Consider the following 17,500-nt stretch of genomic DNA (forward strand, 5'->3'; position numbering starts at 1 on the left):
CCCGTCCACAGGAAACCATCTCGAGCGGATCAGCAGCGTAGAGATGTCCCCAACCGATACAGGCGAGCGGTCCATCCTGGGTCCCGACGAGCGGTCCATCCTGGGTCTCGACTCTGGACAGCCAGTACTTCATCCATGGTCATCGGACCGGACCCCCTCCACAAGGGAGGGGGGGACATAGGAGAAAGAAAAGAAGCGGCAGATCAACTGGTCTAAAAAGGAGGTCTATTTAAAGGCTAGAGTATACAGATGAGTTTTAAGATGAGACTTAAATGCTTCTACTGAGGTAGCATCTCGAACTGTTACCGGGAGGGCATTCCAGAGTACTGGAGCCCGAACGGAAAACGCTCTATAGCCCGCAGACTTTTTTTGAGCTCTAGGAATCACTAATAAGCCGGAGTCTTTTGAACGCAGATTTCTTGCCGGGACATACGGTACAATACAATCGGCAAGATAGGCTGGAGCTAGACCGTGTAGTATTTTATACGTAAGTAGTAAAACCTTAAAGTCACATCTTAAGTGCACAGGAAGCCAGTGCAGGTGAGCCAGTACAGGCGTAATATGATCAAACTTTCTTGTTCTTGTCAAAAGTCTAGCAGCCGCATTTTGTACCAACTGTAATCTTTTAATGCTAGACATTGGGAGACCCGAAAATAATACGTTACAGTAATCGAGACGAGACGTAACAAACGCATGGATAATGATCTCGGCGTCTTTAGTGGACAAAATGGAGCGAATTTTAGCGATATTACGGAGATGAAAGAAGGCCGTTTTAGTAACGCTTTTAATGTGTGACTCAAAGGAGAGAGTTGGGTCGAAGATAATACCCAGATTTTTTACAGAGTCACCTTGTTTTATTATTTGGTTGTCAAATGTTAAAGTTGTATTATTAAATAGAGGTCGGTGTCTAGCAGGACCGATAATCAGCATTTCCGTTTTTTTGGCATTAAGTTGCAAAAAGTTAGCGGACATCCATTGTTTAATTTCATTAAGACACGCTTCCAACTGACTACAGTCCGGCGTGTTGGTCAGCTTTAGGGGCATGTAAAGTTGGGTGTCATCAGCATAACAGTGAAAGCTAATACCGTATTTGCGTATGACGTCACCTAGCGGCAGCATGTAGATGCTGAAGAGTACAGGGCCAAGGACCGAACCCTGGGGAACTCCACACGTTACCTTAACATAGTCCGAGGTCACACTGTTATAGGAGACGCACTGCATCCTATCAGTAAGATAAGAGTTAAACCATGACAGGGCTGAGTCCGAAATACCAATTCGTATTTTGATACGCTCTAATAAAATATTATGATCGACGGTATCGAAAGCAGCGCTAAGATCGAGGAGCAGCAACATAGATGACGCATCAGAGTCCATCGTTAGCAATAGATCATTAGTCAGTTTTGCGAGGGCTGTCTCAGTCGAGTGATTTGCCCTGAAACCGGATTGAAAGGTTTCACATAGATTGTTAAACGCTAAGTGCTCATTTAGCTGCTCTGCAACAATTTTTTCGAGGATTTTCGAAATAAAGGGAAGGTGAGACACCGGTCGGTAGTTTACCATGAGGTCTGGATCGAGGTTAGGTCTTTTAAGGAGAGGATGAATAACCGCTTTTTTGAATGCAACGGGAACAGTGCCCGAGGAAAGTGATAAGTTTATAATATTTAGCACTGATGGACCTAATAATACAAAAAGCTCCTTGATAAGTTTCCCAGGAAGTGGGTCAAGTAAACATGTTGTTTGTTTTATTCCATTTACACGTTGTACACGTGTATACACATACACACACACACATTTCAGCTATATATATATGTTTAATGTATGTATTTATATGTTTGAATGTTTCAGCTATTTATATATATATAAATATATATATAATCTATATATATATATAAATATGTATGTTTAATCTATATATATATATATATATACATACACACACATATAGTACATATGTATACACTATATATGTACATACATACACACATACATATTATACTCTTATGTATATCTATACATTCTATTATATAGTATATATATTGAATGTGTGTATATATTTGTGTATATATATCTAGTATGTGTATATACTGTTTGTTTGTACATATATAGTTTATACTGTATTATATATATATATATATATATATATATATATATATATATATATATACATCCACACAAATAATTCTCTGCAGCACTTACCCGCTGAGGCCACCGTATGTCTAGGATCATGAGTCACCCGCTTCTATCGTGAGGCACGAGAACTGTTTGCCTCACCTCAGACTTTTTTCTCTGCCGTTTTGACGGCTCAACCAACACACAAAAACATGTTACTCGCTGCGGCACTTGACTCGCTTACGCCACCGTATGTCTCTGATCATGAGCGCCCCTATGTTGAGGCACGAGAACGGTTTGCCTCACCTCCGACTTTTTTCTCTGCCGTTTTGAACGCTCAGCAACACACCCGACGAGAACGCGCTCAGGCTGCACGGCAGACGGAGAAGTTTATTGCCAAAATTCAGCGATTTTGAAGAAAAAAATCATCCAAATTGGTGAAGCTAAATGAAAATGAAAAACTAAAAATTACAGTTATTTTATAATTATATATTTTATTTATTTGCATGATCACAAGTGAGGCACTGCTTCCCCTGACCGCACGTCACTGATATACAGTACATACATAGATAAGCATATACATACACACTATATATACACATTTACACAAATATACATACAGTACACTTATACTGTATATATTCTGTTAACACGTTTCTTTAATCACAAAAGAGTATTGCGATAATCTTGTACAGTATATATGCACATGGTTACATATAGCATCAGTGATCAGGTCAATATATGTCAGTGATCAGATCAATATATGTAAGTGATCTGATCAATATATATCAGTACAAAGATGAGTGAGTGAGCTGGCAAATGTCACTCCCACAAAAATTAAAATATGAAAATAGTATTGTTGAGCATACAGTTTTGAGCATATTAATGACATACAATCAAGCAAACAATTTTTTTTTAAAATGTATCCATGTATGAAATTCTGACAAAATTTGAAATATTTTTCTAAATATCAGGGTCTTTTTTTAGTTGATTTAAATTATGCAAGCCACCTGTGATTAAAACATGTCATTTATTTAATTTTAAAAAATAGTTTGACAGCACTAATATATATATATATATATATATATATATATATATATATATATATATATATATACAGTATATATATACACACATACACACACATATGTACACACATATATATACATATATACACACACATATATATACGTACATATATATATATACATACATATATACATATATATACACACACACACACGTACACACACACATATATATATATGTATACACATACACACACACACATATATATATGTATACACATACACACACACACATATATGTACACATATATATATGTATACACATACACACACACATATATGTACACATATATATACATATATATATACACATACATATATACATACACACACACACAGACACACACACACACACATATATATATATATATATATATATATATATATATATATATATATATATATATAAGCGGTAGAAAATGGATATGTATAACATTCTAGTACTACTGATGAGCATAGTTTCATTGAGTATTAATTATAGGCATACTGTATAACTAAAAATGGTAGTGTAATACTACACCATTCTGACTTTCCTGGCAGGTGCTTGGGTTTGATTCCTGAACAGGGATGTCAGAAGCATTAATGCCATTGGCGGGGGAAAGCTGAACAAATATTGTAATTACTGTCTGCATCATCTCCTTGTCTTTCTGACCCAGTCTCACTTCTGAGGGTGCGGCAGGAGAAAAGAAAGAAGGACGGGACAGATTTATGATGAAGAAGTAGGAGAAGAGCACATGCAAATTGAGCTTCCTGATGACACTGAAACATCAGCCAGGTCCAGGCTTGAGTCCAACCTGAGCTGTGTTTACAGGGTCGCTATGGACGCGAGCAGGCTGGCAGACTGGCAGACACCACGCCGGCCCTCAGCTGTTTGACAACAATCTGCACACTTGCTGTCTTGCACGCCAGCTCAGGCTCACAACTTTCCTCTTTTTCTTACTAAAAGCTCTCAACTTCTTATCATCTCTTCTGTTGAGCTCAGACAAGTTCTCAATGACAAAGGTGAGCATCTTTAGGTGTTTTTATCAATATTCATCTTGATGTTCTCCAAGCATGAGAGAGGCTGCAGTGATATTACTTGACTAAATGGTTTTTAAGTTATGTTTGCGTTCGAGCAAAAAATATATAAAAAAAGTAGAAAATATTTACAATATTTGCCTAATTAATGCTTTTTATATTGAATTAAATTTCCAAGGGTATCCAAAGGGCTGCCCGGGGGCCATTTCTGGCTCGTGGCTCCATTTTTGTTGTCAGAAAAGAAAAAAAAAAACAGCAGGAATGTAAGAATAATTAAAGCTGCAAGCAGCGATGGATGGGACTGAGTATTTATAACCATCTTTTGTATTGAAGGGGGAATTGCAAACTTCCGGTTGATTTTAGCTGGGGGTTGTCAGTGTATGAAATATAGGTCTAAGTGAGACCTACATTGAGGTTTTTGTTTCATGTGTCTCTGAAATTCCTACTGGGATTTAGAGGCAGTTTTGTCTGAGCAGGGTGCCGCCATCTTGAGACTCTAATGCAGTGGTTCTCAACCTTTTTTCAGAGATTTACCCCCTGTGAACATTTTTTTAATCCAAGTACCCCCTAATCAGAGCAAAGCATTTTTGGTTGAAAAAAAGAGATAAAGAAGTAAAATACGGCACTATGTCATCAGTTTCTGATTTATTCAATTGTATAACAGTGCAAAATATTGCTCATTTGTAGTGGTCTTACTTGAAGTAGTTGGAAAAAAATATGTAAAAATAACTAAAAACTTGTTGAAAAATAAACAAGTGATTCAATTATAAATAAAGATTTCTACTCATAGAAGTAATCATCAACTTAAAGTGCCCTCTTTGGGGGTTGGAATAGAGAGCCGTCTGGATTCATGAACTTAATTCTAAACATTTCTTCACAAAAAAATAACTCTTTAACATCAATATTTATGGAACATGTCCACAAAAATGAATTGTTGCATTTTTTTCTCAGTTTATGAACTTATATTCATATTTTGTTGAAGTATTATTTCATAAATATATTTATAAAGCTGAATTGTTGCTATTTTTAGAATATTTAAAAAAAAAAATCCCACGTACCCCTAGGGATACCTTCAAGTACCCCCAGGGGTACGCGTACCCCCATTTGAGAACCACTGCTCTAATGTATTGCGAATCGAGAGAAGCTTTTGTATTGAATGAGGAATGGCAAACTCCCTGTTGATTTTAGCTGGGGGTTGTCAGTGTATGAAATATAAGTCTAAGTGAGACCTACATTGAGGTTTTTGTTTCATGGATCTCTGACATTCCTACTGGGAGTTAGAGGCAGTTTTGTCTGAGCAGGGTGCCACCATCTTGAGACGGCAGCAGCAGAGCAGTTCTTTGAGGGCTCATAAAAACCAAACCGGAGCAGTAATTAGGTCTTTTATCAACTTTTATTCAGAAGGGCTCAATCACTCTCCTGTGCTTATTTGAAGCTGACACGACAAACGCACTCAGAGGATATCATGTTTGAAAAAATGTGACTATTTTTACACAACTTTTGTTTTGAAAGTGGAATTGCAAACTTCCTGTTGATTTTAGCTGGGGGTTGTCAGTGTATGAAATATAAGTCTAAGTGAGACCAACATATAGGTTTTTGTTTCATGTGTCTACGACATTCCTACTGGGAGTTAGATGCCGTTTTGTCTGTGTTTTCTTCCTAGGGGGCGCTAGAGCGCAATTTTGAGTTTTGGGGTTTGTTTTTTTGATTATATTGTGATTTTTGCCAGTCCTGATGTGTGTGTCCAATTTGGTGAGTTTTGAAGCATGTTAAAGGGGTCAAATTACAGCTCAAAGAGGCGGCGGGATTGATTGATTGATTGATTGATACTTTTATTAGTAGATTGCACAGTACAGTACATATTCCGTACAATTGACCACTAAATGGTAACACCCCAATAAGTTTTTCAACTTGTTTCAGTCGGGGTCCACGTTAATCAATTCATGGTACAAATATATACTATCAGCATAATACAGTCATCAAACAGGTTAATCATCATAGTATGTACATTGAATTATTTACATTATTTACAATCCGGGGGGTGGGATGAGGAGCTTTGGTTGATATCAGTACTTCAGTCATCAACAATTGCATCAACAGAGAAATGTAGACATTGAAACAGTGTAGGTCTTACTTGGTAGGATATGTACAGCCAGCAGAGAACATGGTGAGTTCAGATAGCATAAGAACAAGTATATACATTAGAAGTACATTTGATTATTTACATTCGGTTGTTTATAATTCGGGGAGATGGGATGTGAATGGAGGAGGGTATTAGTAAAGTGTTAAAGTTGCCTGGAGGTGTTGTTTTAGAGCGCTTTTGAAGGAGGATAGAGATGCACTTACTTTTACACCTGTTGAGAGTGCATTCCACATTGATGTGGCATAGAAAGAGAATGAGTTAAGACCTTTGTTAGATCGGAATCTGGGTTTAACGTGGTTTGTGGAGCTCCCCCTAGTGTTGTGGTTATGGCGGTCATTTACGTTAAGGAAGTAGTTTGACATGTACTTTGGTATCAGGGAGGTGTAGCGGATTTTATAGACTAGGCTCAGTGCAAGTTGTTTGACTCTGTCCTCCACCCTGAGCCAGCCCACTTTGGAGAAGTGGGTTGGATTGAGGTGTGATCTGGGGTGGAGGTCTAGAAGTAACCAGACTAGCTTGTTCTGGGATGTTTGGAGTCTAGATTTGAGGGTTTTGGAGGTGCTGGGGTACCAGGAGGTGCAAGCGTAATCGAAGAAGGGTTAAACGGGAGTTCCCGCTAGAATCTTCTCGGTGCTTTTGTTGACCAGAGAGGAGATTCTGTAGAGGAATCTCATTCGTTGGTTGACCTTTTTGATTACCTTGGTTGCCATTTTGTCACAGGAAAGATTAGCCTCTAGAATGGAACCTAGGTAGGTGATCTCATCTTTCCTGGTGATAACAATGTCACCCACTTTTATAGTGAAGTCACTGACTTTAAGAATGTTGATGTGGGACCCAAATAGGATGGATCCCTTTTTAGTTTATAAGTGTATGGATAGCTTGTTGTTAGCGAGCCAGGTGCAAATATTAGGGAGTTCAGCAGTGAGGATTTGTTCCACCTGTGACTTGTCCTTGCCGGATACCAGCAGGGCCGAGTCATCCGCAAACAGGAACAATTCACAGTGGCATGTTGATGGCATGTCATTTACGTATATTAGGAACAGTAAAGGTCTTTGAGCTATAATTTGACCCGCTTAACATGCTTCAAAACTCACCAAATTTAACACACACATCAGGACTGGCGAAAATTGCGATCTAATCAAAAAAACTAAACTCAAAATTGCGCTCCAGCGCCCCCTAGGAAAAAACACAGAGAAAACTGCTTGTAACTTCCGATAGGAATGTCGTAGAGACATGAAACAAAATCTCCTATGTAGGTCTGACTTAGACCTAGATTTCATACGCTGACCTCCTTCAGCAAAAATCAACACGAAGTTGGCAAAAAACCCTTCAATACAAAAGTTTCCTAAAAATGCCATTTTTGCTTCTTTGAGCTTTAATTTGACCCCCATAAAATGCTCTAAAATTTCCCAAACTGGACACACACATCAGGACTGGCAAAAATTGTGATCTAATGAAAAAAAACCAAACCCCAAAACTTAAAATTGCGCTCAAGCACCCCCTAGGAATGAAACACAGACAAAACTGCTCCTAGAAAAAAAAAACTGACAAAACTGCTTGTAACTTCCGGTGGGAATGTCGTAGACACATGAAACAAAAACCTCTATGTAGGTCTCACTTAGACCTACATTTCATTCATTTACATTCTTCAGCAAAAATCAACAGGAAGTTGGCAATCACCCCTTCAAACAAAAGTTTTGTAAAAACCCGTTACCTTTTTTCAAACATTATCTCCTCTGAGCGCGTTTGTTGTGTCGGCTTAAAACTCGCTCAGGAAAGAGATTGAATCCTTCTGATTAAAAGTTGATGAAAGAGTTTTTCTAACTGTCTCCGGTTTTGATTTTACGACCCTTCAAAGAACTGCTGCGCCGCTGCCGTCTCAAGATGGCCGCTTAAAAGCAGGAAGCACCAGCGTGACCACACAATGCAGAGAAGGTAGGTACTGTGCGGGTAAAGATATGTTGACTGGGTGAAAGAAGGAGGCACCAGTTTGACTCCAGGATACAGAGAAGGTAGATTATGTGCAGGTAAAGATATGTTGTCTGGGTGATGGCAGGAGGCACCAGCATGTATGGGTGAAAGAAAGAAGCACCAGTGTGACCCCATGATGCAGGGAAGGTAGGTAATGTGAAGGTAAAGATATGTTGAATGGGTAAAGGTAGGAAACACCAGCAAAAGTCGGTCCCGTCCATCGCTGCTTGCAGCTTTAATTACTTTTGTGTTTTATCCGACAATACGTTGCGGGCCAACAAAACCACACTCTGGACACGCCGGAAATAACCAACAATAGCACCATTTGTCACCTGGAACCCCAAGTTGTGTCTTTAAAAATATGTCATGTCTCTTTTCAGCATTTTATTTGGACAAAATAGAAGAAAATATTAAAATGGCCCCCGCATGCTTTGACTTTGTCATGCGGCCCTTGATGGAAAAAGATTGGACACCCCTGTACTAGAGTCTTTCGTGTATAATTATATACATCCAATAGTAAAACCAATGGATCTGTAAGTATACAGTAGGAAGGTGATTCATATGGCCCCATTCGTCGCAGTTTACCTGACACATGAAACGTGAGAAATAAGGGATGCACTATTTACTTTAGCCGCCAGATGGCAGTAGTGAAGTGAAGTGAATTATATTTATATAGCGCTTTTTCTCTAGTGACTCAAAGCGCTTTACATAGTGAAACCCAATATCTAATTTTTACATTTAAACCAGTGTGGGTGGAACTGGGAGCAGGTGGGTAAAGTGTCTTGCCCAAGGACACAACGGCAGTGACTAGAATGGCAGAAGCGGGGATCGAACCTGCAACCCCCAAGTTGCTGGCACGGCCGCTCTACCAACCGAGCTATACTGCCCCAGAGTAGAGTTTTAACTTGCACTTACAGATGTAGCGACCAACTGTAGTTACTGACAGTAGTCTTATGAAGTGTTCCTGGGCCCATGAGGTGATATCCTTTACACACTGACGTCGGTTTTTGATGCAGCACCGCCTGAGGGATCAAATGTCTGTAATATCATCGCTTACGTGCAGGGATTTCTTCAGATTCTCTGAACCTTTTGATGATTTTACGAACCGTAGATGGTAAAATCCCTAAATTCCTTGCAATAGCTCGTTGAGAAATGTTGTTCTAAAACTGTTCGACAATTTGCTCACAAATTGGTGACCTTCGCCCCATCCTTGTTTCTGAATTACTTAGCATTTCATGGAAGCTGCTTTTATACCCAATCATGGCACCCACCTGTTCCCAATTAGCCTGCACACCTGTGGGATGTTCGAAATAAGTGTTTGATGAGCATTCCTCAACTTTATCAGTATTTACTGCCACCTTTCCCTACTTCTTTAGCGTGTTGAACATCTTAAAATGTTTTTTGTGGCAATTCCATCTTTCACCACAGCCTCAGTTGCTATGTGCAGTGGCACTTTCCATCATTTTCATCAGACTGCATTGCAATAGGATTAAACCCCCTCATATGGAATGAGCCCGGATGGATCCCTTCCCTCCCGTCAGTCGAACTTGCTCAACAAACAGTCACACTTTCAGAAATATGTAGGTGAGACAAAATACTTCTTGAAAACTTTGAATATTTATTTTCATGCCAGATCTTGTCTGACGGAAACAACACAAGCGTGAATCATTTACTGACAGAGAGCCTACTGTCTTTAGGTCGCTTCACATGAGGGCTCGGCGATAAAACAATGTCAATTTATATCGCTATAGACCTTGAATCAATATCAATTAAAAATGCATTCCTTATTTTATATGTTTGATTTTTTTTTTCTTTTCTGGAAGAAACAGGAAGTTGCATGAACTCTCGCTTAGCAACAACGCAGGAAGTGATCACTGATCAGCGGGAGTGCCGTGCTAACAGCCAATCAGGTGATGATATCAACTATCAAGTTTGGTTGCACCATATTTTTGTCTCGCAATGGATTCTCTGCATGGAGTGAGAAGAGAGAGTAGTATTGAGAGCTGCAGAGAGCAAAGGAATTATCCATAAAACAGGAAACGCCATCTCGACAGTTTGACATTATTTTGGATTCACTAAACTGGACCGTAGTCAGACCAAGGCTCACCCTTTAGAGCAGTGGTCCCCAACCTTTTTGTATCCGTGGACCGTTCAACGCTTAATAATTTGTCCCGCGGCCCGGGGGACGGGGGGTGTCCTTTTTTTAATTAATTTTTTTTCTTCTTTGTCATGAAAAAGGGACGTTTTTGTCATGAAAAAGGGAGTTTTTTGTGGTTGGTGCACTATTTGTAAGTATATATTGTGTTTTTTATGTTGATTTAATAAAAGAAAATACATATATATATACATATATATATATATATTTTTTTTTTATAAAAAATTATTCTGCGGCCTGGTACCAATCGGGCCACGGCCCGGTGGTTGGGGACCACTGCTTTAGAGCACTGCTTGTCTCAACCTGCAAAAAACAGCTCTCAGTTTTCTCCCATCTGGACATTTACACACTATTTTGTTAGACTTTATTAGGCTTTTTTTTTTTAAATATATTTGATTTTTTCACCCTAATTTCAAGTGGTTGTTGTCTTGTGTTCAATGTGATTTTTTTCCCCCTGGTTGCGTTGACATTTACTTTAATTTCTGCCCTGGCAGCTGAGGGGATTTCAAATAAAGGAAGGTTATATTCGAAATAACAAAGTTTACATTTTATATATTTTTTTCCAGGTCCTTATTTTCCTAAAAATATCCCTAATTATGGATATCGCCCATTACAAAAGACTTCTCAAACATATCGCCCAGCCCAGTTTTCTTTTAAGTCCTTTGTCGACTCCATCATGGCACTGTTTGTGAGCGACATAAATAAAACCATAAAAAGACAACAAAATAACACCCAATTGCAAAAAAAAAAAAAAAAGTCAAATGATTTCTTAAATACTCACAGGAATGTAAACATTGCAAAACAATGTTGGGTGTTTGATGGCGAGGCGTGCCTTGCAATGAAACCTCATAGAGGGGAAACTAACCTCCCTTCCTGGGAGTCTGCTGGACCTCCTCACCAGCTGGAGCCAAAAACCTTCTTGCACATGTTGGAGTTCTCCTGGTGAAGTGGGAATTCCGAACCGGGGACGAGCATCTTCCTGCTCCTTCGAGACACCACGCTCTTCCCTGACGGCAGACTCTCGTGCTTCTTCACCTGCTCGCTGAAAGGCAAGCGGGAAAGTTTAGATCCTTGCAAAGACTTGAAAGTGCTTGGACTGGCGCTCCTCCAGTACCGGACGGGGAAGGTGGTTTTGTCCATCTGCATGCACACCAGGAAGGGATACTCGGAGAACTGCACGGTAGTGATGAAGTCCAGGGCGGCCTCGGTTTCAAAGCTGACCTCCAAACCGGCGCTCATGAAGTCCAAGTCAACTGTAACGTTACCAGAGACCACCAGAGCGCCCCTGAAAAACACAACATATGCAGAGTGCTCGTTGAGAGCTTTTCTATTCCTGGTTCGTATCAATACATTTGATATTTTTACTGTGTGGGGAGCTTTTTGCCTGTCTCCAACAAAGATGTGCTATTTTACTATAACCTATTTTGACACACAAAAAATACTCAACACTTAACAGGTAACATTATACAGTGAATCCAGACACATGGGATTTTTTAGTTTTTTTTATTTAAATACATGTGCAGAAATGTCTGAAAACGTTTTATTTCCCCCCACCCCCCATTTTGGAATAAGACTGTAACATAAGACAATGTACTTAATACGAGTACTTCTATACAAGTCTTTTTTTTTTTTTAATAAATGCGCAATTTTTTTTTTTTTTTAAATAATAAAAAAACTTTTTCACATCGTCATTGTGTGGAGAATTTTAAGGACAAAAATTAATTTATTCCATTTTTGGAATAAGGATGTAATATTACAAAATGTGGAAAAAGTAAGACGCTGTGAAAACTTATGCACATGTGATTTTTTAAACATTTTTAATACATTTGTACATTTTTAAGAAATAACTCTTTTACATTGTAATTATGGAGTATTATGGGTAGAATTTTGAGGACAAAAATGTATTTATTCCATTTTGGAATAAGGCAGTAACATAAGACAATGTATTTAATGTGAGTACTTATATACAAGTGATTTTTTTTTTTTTTTTTCAATAAATGTGCACATTTAAAGAAAAAAAAAAACTTTCTCATTGTCATTGTGTGGAGAATTTTAAGGACAAAACTAAATTCATTCCATTTTTGGAATAAGGATGTAAGATTACAAAATGTGGAAAAAGTAAAATGCTCTGAAAACTTATGCACATCTGATTTTTTTTTAACATTTTTAATACATTTGTTCACTTTGAGACATTAGTGATTTAGGGCTATACAAGTAAACATTGATTGATTGATTTTAAGAAATAACTCTTTTACATTGTAATTATGGGGTATTATGGGTAGAATTTTGAGGACAAAAATGTATTTATTTCCCCCCACCCCCATTTTGGAATAAGGCTGTAACATAAGACAATGTACTTAATACGAGTACTTCTATACAAGTCTTTTTTTTTCTTTTTTTTTAATAAATGTGCAAAAAAAATTTTTGGTTAAATAATGAAATAACTTTTTCACATTGTCATTGCGTGGAGAATTTTAAGGACAAAAATTAATTTATTCCATTTTTGGAATAAGGATGTAATATTACAAAATGTGGAAAAAGTAAGACGCTGTGAAAACTTATCCACATGTGATTTTTTAAACATTTTTAATACATTTGTACATTTTTAAGAAATAACTCTTTTACATTGTAATTCTGGAGTATTATGGGTAGAATTTTGAGGACAAAAATGTATTTATTCCATTTTGGAATAAGGCTGTAACATAAGACAATGTATTTAATGTGAGTACTTATATACAAGTGATTTATTTTAATTTTTTTAATAAATGTGCACATTTAAAGAAAAAAAAAACCTTCTCATTGTCATTGTGTGGAGAATTTTAAGGACAAAACTAAATTTATTCCATTTTTGGAATAAGGATGTAAGATTACAAAATGTGGAAAAAGTAAAACGCTGTGAAAACTTATGCACATCTGATTTTTTTTAACATTTTTAATATATTTGTACACTTTGAGACACTAGTGATTTAGGGCTATATAAGTAAACATTGATTGATTGATTTTAAGAAATAACTCTTTTACATGCCCTGTGATGAGGTGGCGACTTGTCCAGGGTGTACCCCGCCTTCAGCCTGATTGTAGCTGAGATAGGCGCCAGCACCCCCCGCGACCCCAAAAGGGAATAGGCGGTAGAAAATGAAACCCTTTTACATTGTAATTATGGGGTATTATGGGTAGAATTTTGAGGACAAAAATGTATTTATTTCCCCCCACCCCCATTTTGGAATAAGGCTGTAACATAAGACAATGTACTTAATACGAGTACTTCTATACAAATCTTTTTTTTTTTTTTTTTTTAATAAATGTGCAAAAAAAAATTTTTTTTAAATAATGAAAAAACTTTTTCACATTGTCATTGTGTGGAGAATTTTAAGGAAAAACTAAATTTATTCCATTTTTTTGAATAAGGATGTAAGATTACAAAATGTGGGAAAAGTAAAACGCTGTGAAAACTTACGCACATGTGATATTTTTTAAACATTTTTAATACATTTGTACAGTTTTAAAAATTAACTCTTTTACATTGTAATTATGGGGTATTATGGGTAGAATTTTGAGGCCAAAAATGTATTTATTCCATTTTGGAATAAGGCGGTAATATAAGACAATGTATTTAATGTGAGTACTTATATACAAGGGATTGTTTTTTGTTTTTTAATAAATGTGCACATCTGCAGCATCGCGTGGACATCGGGGGCGGTACCTCTGGATTGGCAGATCGGGGTGGTGGTTCCTCTCTTTAAGAAGGGGGACCGGAGGTTGTGTTCCAACTATCGTGGGATCACACTCCTCAGCCTTCCCGGTAAGGTTTATTCAGGTGTACTGGAGAGGAGGCTACGCCGGATAGTCGAACCTCGGATTCAGGAGGAACAGTGTGGTTTTCGTCTTGGTCGTGGAACTGTGGACCAGCTCTATACTCTCGGCAGGATTCTTGAGGGTGCATGGGAGTTTGCCCAACCAGTCTACATGTGCTTTGTGGACTTGGAGAAGGCATTCGACCGTGTCCCTCGGGAAGTCCTGTGGGGAGTGCTCAGAGAGTATGGGGTATCGGACTGTCTTATTGTGGCGGTCCGCTCCCTGTACGATCAGTGCCAGAGCTTGGTCCGCATTGCCGGCAGTAAGTCGAACACATTTCCAGTGAGGGTTGGACTCCGCCAAGGCTGTCCTTTGTCACCGATTCTGTTCATAACTTTTATGGACAGAATTTCTAGGCGCAGTCAAGGCGTTGAGGGGTTCCGGTTTGGTAACCGCAGGATTAGGTCTCTGCTTTTTGCAGATGATGTGGTCCTGATGGCTTCATCTGACCGGGATCTTCAGCTCTTACTGGATCGGTTTGCAGCCGAGTGTGAAGCGACCGGAATGAGAATCAGCACCTCCAAGTCCGAGTCAATGGTTCTCGCCCGGAAAAGGGTGGAGTGCCATCTCCGGGTTGGGGAGGAGACCCTGCCCCAAGTGGAAGAGTTCAAGTACCTAGGAGTCTTGTTCACGAGTGGGGGAAGAGTGGATCGTGAGATCGACAGGCGGATCGGTGCAGCGTCTTCAGTAATGCGGACGTTGTACCGATCCGTTGTGGTGAAGAAGGAGCTGAGCCGGAAGGCAAAGCTCTCAATTTACCGGTCGATCTACGTTCCCATCCTCACCTGTGGTCATGAGCTTTGGGTCATGACCGAAAGGTTAAGATCACGGGTACAAGCGGCCCAAATTAGTTTCCTCCGCCGTGTGGCGGGGCTCTCCCTTAGAGATAGGGTGAGAAGCTCTGCCATCCGGGAGGAACTCAAATTAAAGCCGCTGCTCCTTCACATCGAGAGGAGCCAGATGAGGTGGTTCGGGCATCTGGTCAGGATGCCACCTGAACGCCTCCCTAGGGAGGTGTTTAGGGCACGTCCAACCGGTAGGAGGCCACGGGGAAGACCCAGGACACGTTGGGAAGACTATGTCTCCCGGCTGGCCTGGGAACGCCTCGGGATCCCCCGGGAAGAGCTAGACGAAGTGGCTGGGGAAAGGGAAGTCTAGGTTTCCCTGCTTAGGTTGTTGCCCCCGCGACCCGACCTCGGATAAGCGGAAGAAGATGGATGGATGGATGCACATTTAAAAAAAAAAAATTGATGAAAAAACTTTTTCATTTTTTATTTTCAATACATTTGCAAATTTTTAAGAAATAACTTTTTCTTGTAATTATGGGGTATTGTGAGTAGAATTTTGAGAACAAAAATGTATTTATTCCATTTTGGAATAAGGCTGTAACATAAGACAATGTACTTAATGTGAGTACTTATATACGAGTGATTTTTTTTGTTTTTTAATAAATGTGCACAGTTAAAAAATTGTCATTGTGTGGATAATTTTAAGGACAAAATTGAATTTATTCCATTTTTGGAATAAGGATGTAACATAACAAAATGTGGAAAAAGCGAAGCGCTGTGAATACTTATGTATATGTGATTTTTTTTTTTTTCTTCAATAAATTTGATCATAAAAAAAAAAGTTTTCACATTGTCATTATGGTGGTATCGTGTGTAGAATTTTGAGGACAAAAATGGACTTATTCCATTTTGGAATAAGACTGTACTTGTGATGATCTGTCACATTCACGCCTGGTTGTGTTTCCTTAGTTTGTGTTTATTTCCTGTCAGCGCTCTTATTTTGGTTTCACTTCCTGCATGTCTCCTTGAGCGCTCCTTTACCTCACCTGTCCCTCACCTGTCCCTGTTTGGCAGCCTGGCACACCTGGTAGCAGTTGCCAATCAGGCTACTATTTATGCCTGCCTCACCCTCCAGTTAGGGCTCGATGTTTCCTGTTGCCTGCTTCCTGATTTCCTTGCATGTGCACTCATCATTTGCACTATTTGCTTTTTTACATTAAAGTCATGTTTTCCTGCCCGCCGCCTGCCATCTCTGCATATTGGGGTTCAAAACCAACAGAACCTGACAGAAAATAACAAAATGTAGAAATAGTGAAGCGCTGTGAGAACTTATGCATATGTGATTTTTTAATTTGGAATAAATTAGCAAATTAAAAAAAAAAAATACTTTTCACATTGTAACAGTGGGGTATTATTGGTAGAATTTCAAGGACAAAAATGGATTTATTCCATTTTGGAATAGGGATGAGATGGCCTAAAAACGTCTTGAAAAATGAAAATTGTCATTGATTTTTCAAAAAGGATGTATCGATTTAAAATTGGGGATGATTAGGAATGGCGATTTGGATCGATTTCTTCGTGCACCCCTAGTGCATATATAAATAAAGAAATATATAAATAAATAACAGTCGGACTGAGATCATTGTTTTTATCCTTCCAGCAAAGCAAAATCCAAAGTGATTTCTATTCAGCTCAAAGGAAGGAAAATACTCCTCTAACAATAATCATTTTTTCGAAAATTATAAATAAATAAAACTGAAAACCATAGAGAAAAAAAACCTCCCCGACATGTTTTTCTAACATTTGTATTTTTTAAAAATATCATTCCATTTTGGCCATCACTGTCTTAGCGCTATGGAAACGCCGCTGCCGATAAATGCAGTGTGACGTGCGTTCGTGCGTGTGTGTGTGGTTTGTTCTGCGCTTATAAATAGTCTGGCAGTCTATTATGAGGGTGAAAGAGGCCGAGTCATGTTGATCCATTCACCTGCCTTCGCCATTGGCAGGCAGGTCAAGTCGGCCTGTTGGCCTGGGTGCTTGTGCACAAACCCAGAAGAATGTTCCACACTTCAGGACACGCCATCTTACCCATGCAGCCCAAACACTCGGTACCGAGGCTGTGGACTCACTCACAGCGGCGTGGCCCTGGAGGCGGAGCCTGTCAGCAGTGCAGACACCTGACACCTGCTGTGGTGTGTCGGGGTTCCAAAATAGCCAGCCGGGTGACGTCAGGACATAGGTGTGAAACACAATACATGTGCAGTGGAACAAGTGAATCAGACAACACTTATAGAGTGTTTACACTTCACACGGCTCTATTTGCGGCGGCGTGACACGGCTGGAACGTCCATAAGCTCCTTTTTTCTGAGAATGG

At 39.0% G+C, this 17,500-nt stretch overlaps 1 protein-coding gene across 3 annotated transcripts in view; it reads right to left on the reverse strand.

Annotated features, from left to right (window-relative positions):
• The window catches only part of mttp (microsomal triglyceride transfer protein), a 126,720-nt gene that overhangs the window by 50,609 nt on the left and 58,611 nt on the right, over window positions 1-17,500 (reverse strand). For 2 of the 3 annotated variants that reach the window (XM_061880789.1, XM_061880790.1), the window contains exons 18-19: window positions 11,598-11,768; window positions 11,349-11,525 (exon numbers count right to left, since the gene is read on the reverse strand). In XM_061880789.1, coding sequence (XP_061736773.1) covers window positions 11,378-11,525; window positions 11,598-11,768 — 319 coding nt within the window. In that variant the 3' untranslated portion in view covers window positions 11,349-11,377. Of the gene's footprint in view, window positions 1-10,813; window positions 11,526-11,597; window positions 11,769-17,500 lie in introns of those variants that run through there. The other variant, XM_061880788.1, reaches the window with a different exon arrangement.

Source organism: Nerophis ophidion, linkage group LG20, assembly GCF_033978795.1.
Source record: "Nerophis ophidion isolate RoL-2023_Sa linkage group LG20, RoL_Noph_v1.0, whole genome shotgun sequence".
Lineage (NCBI taxonomy): Eukaryota > Metazoa > Chordata > Actinopteri > Syngnathiformes > Syngnathidae > Nerophis > Nerophis ophidion.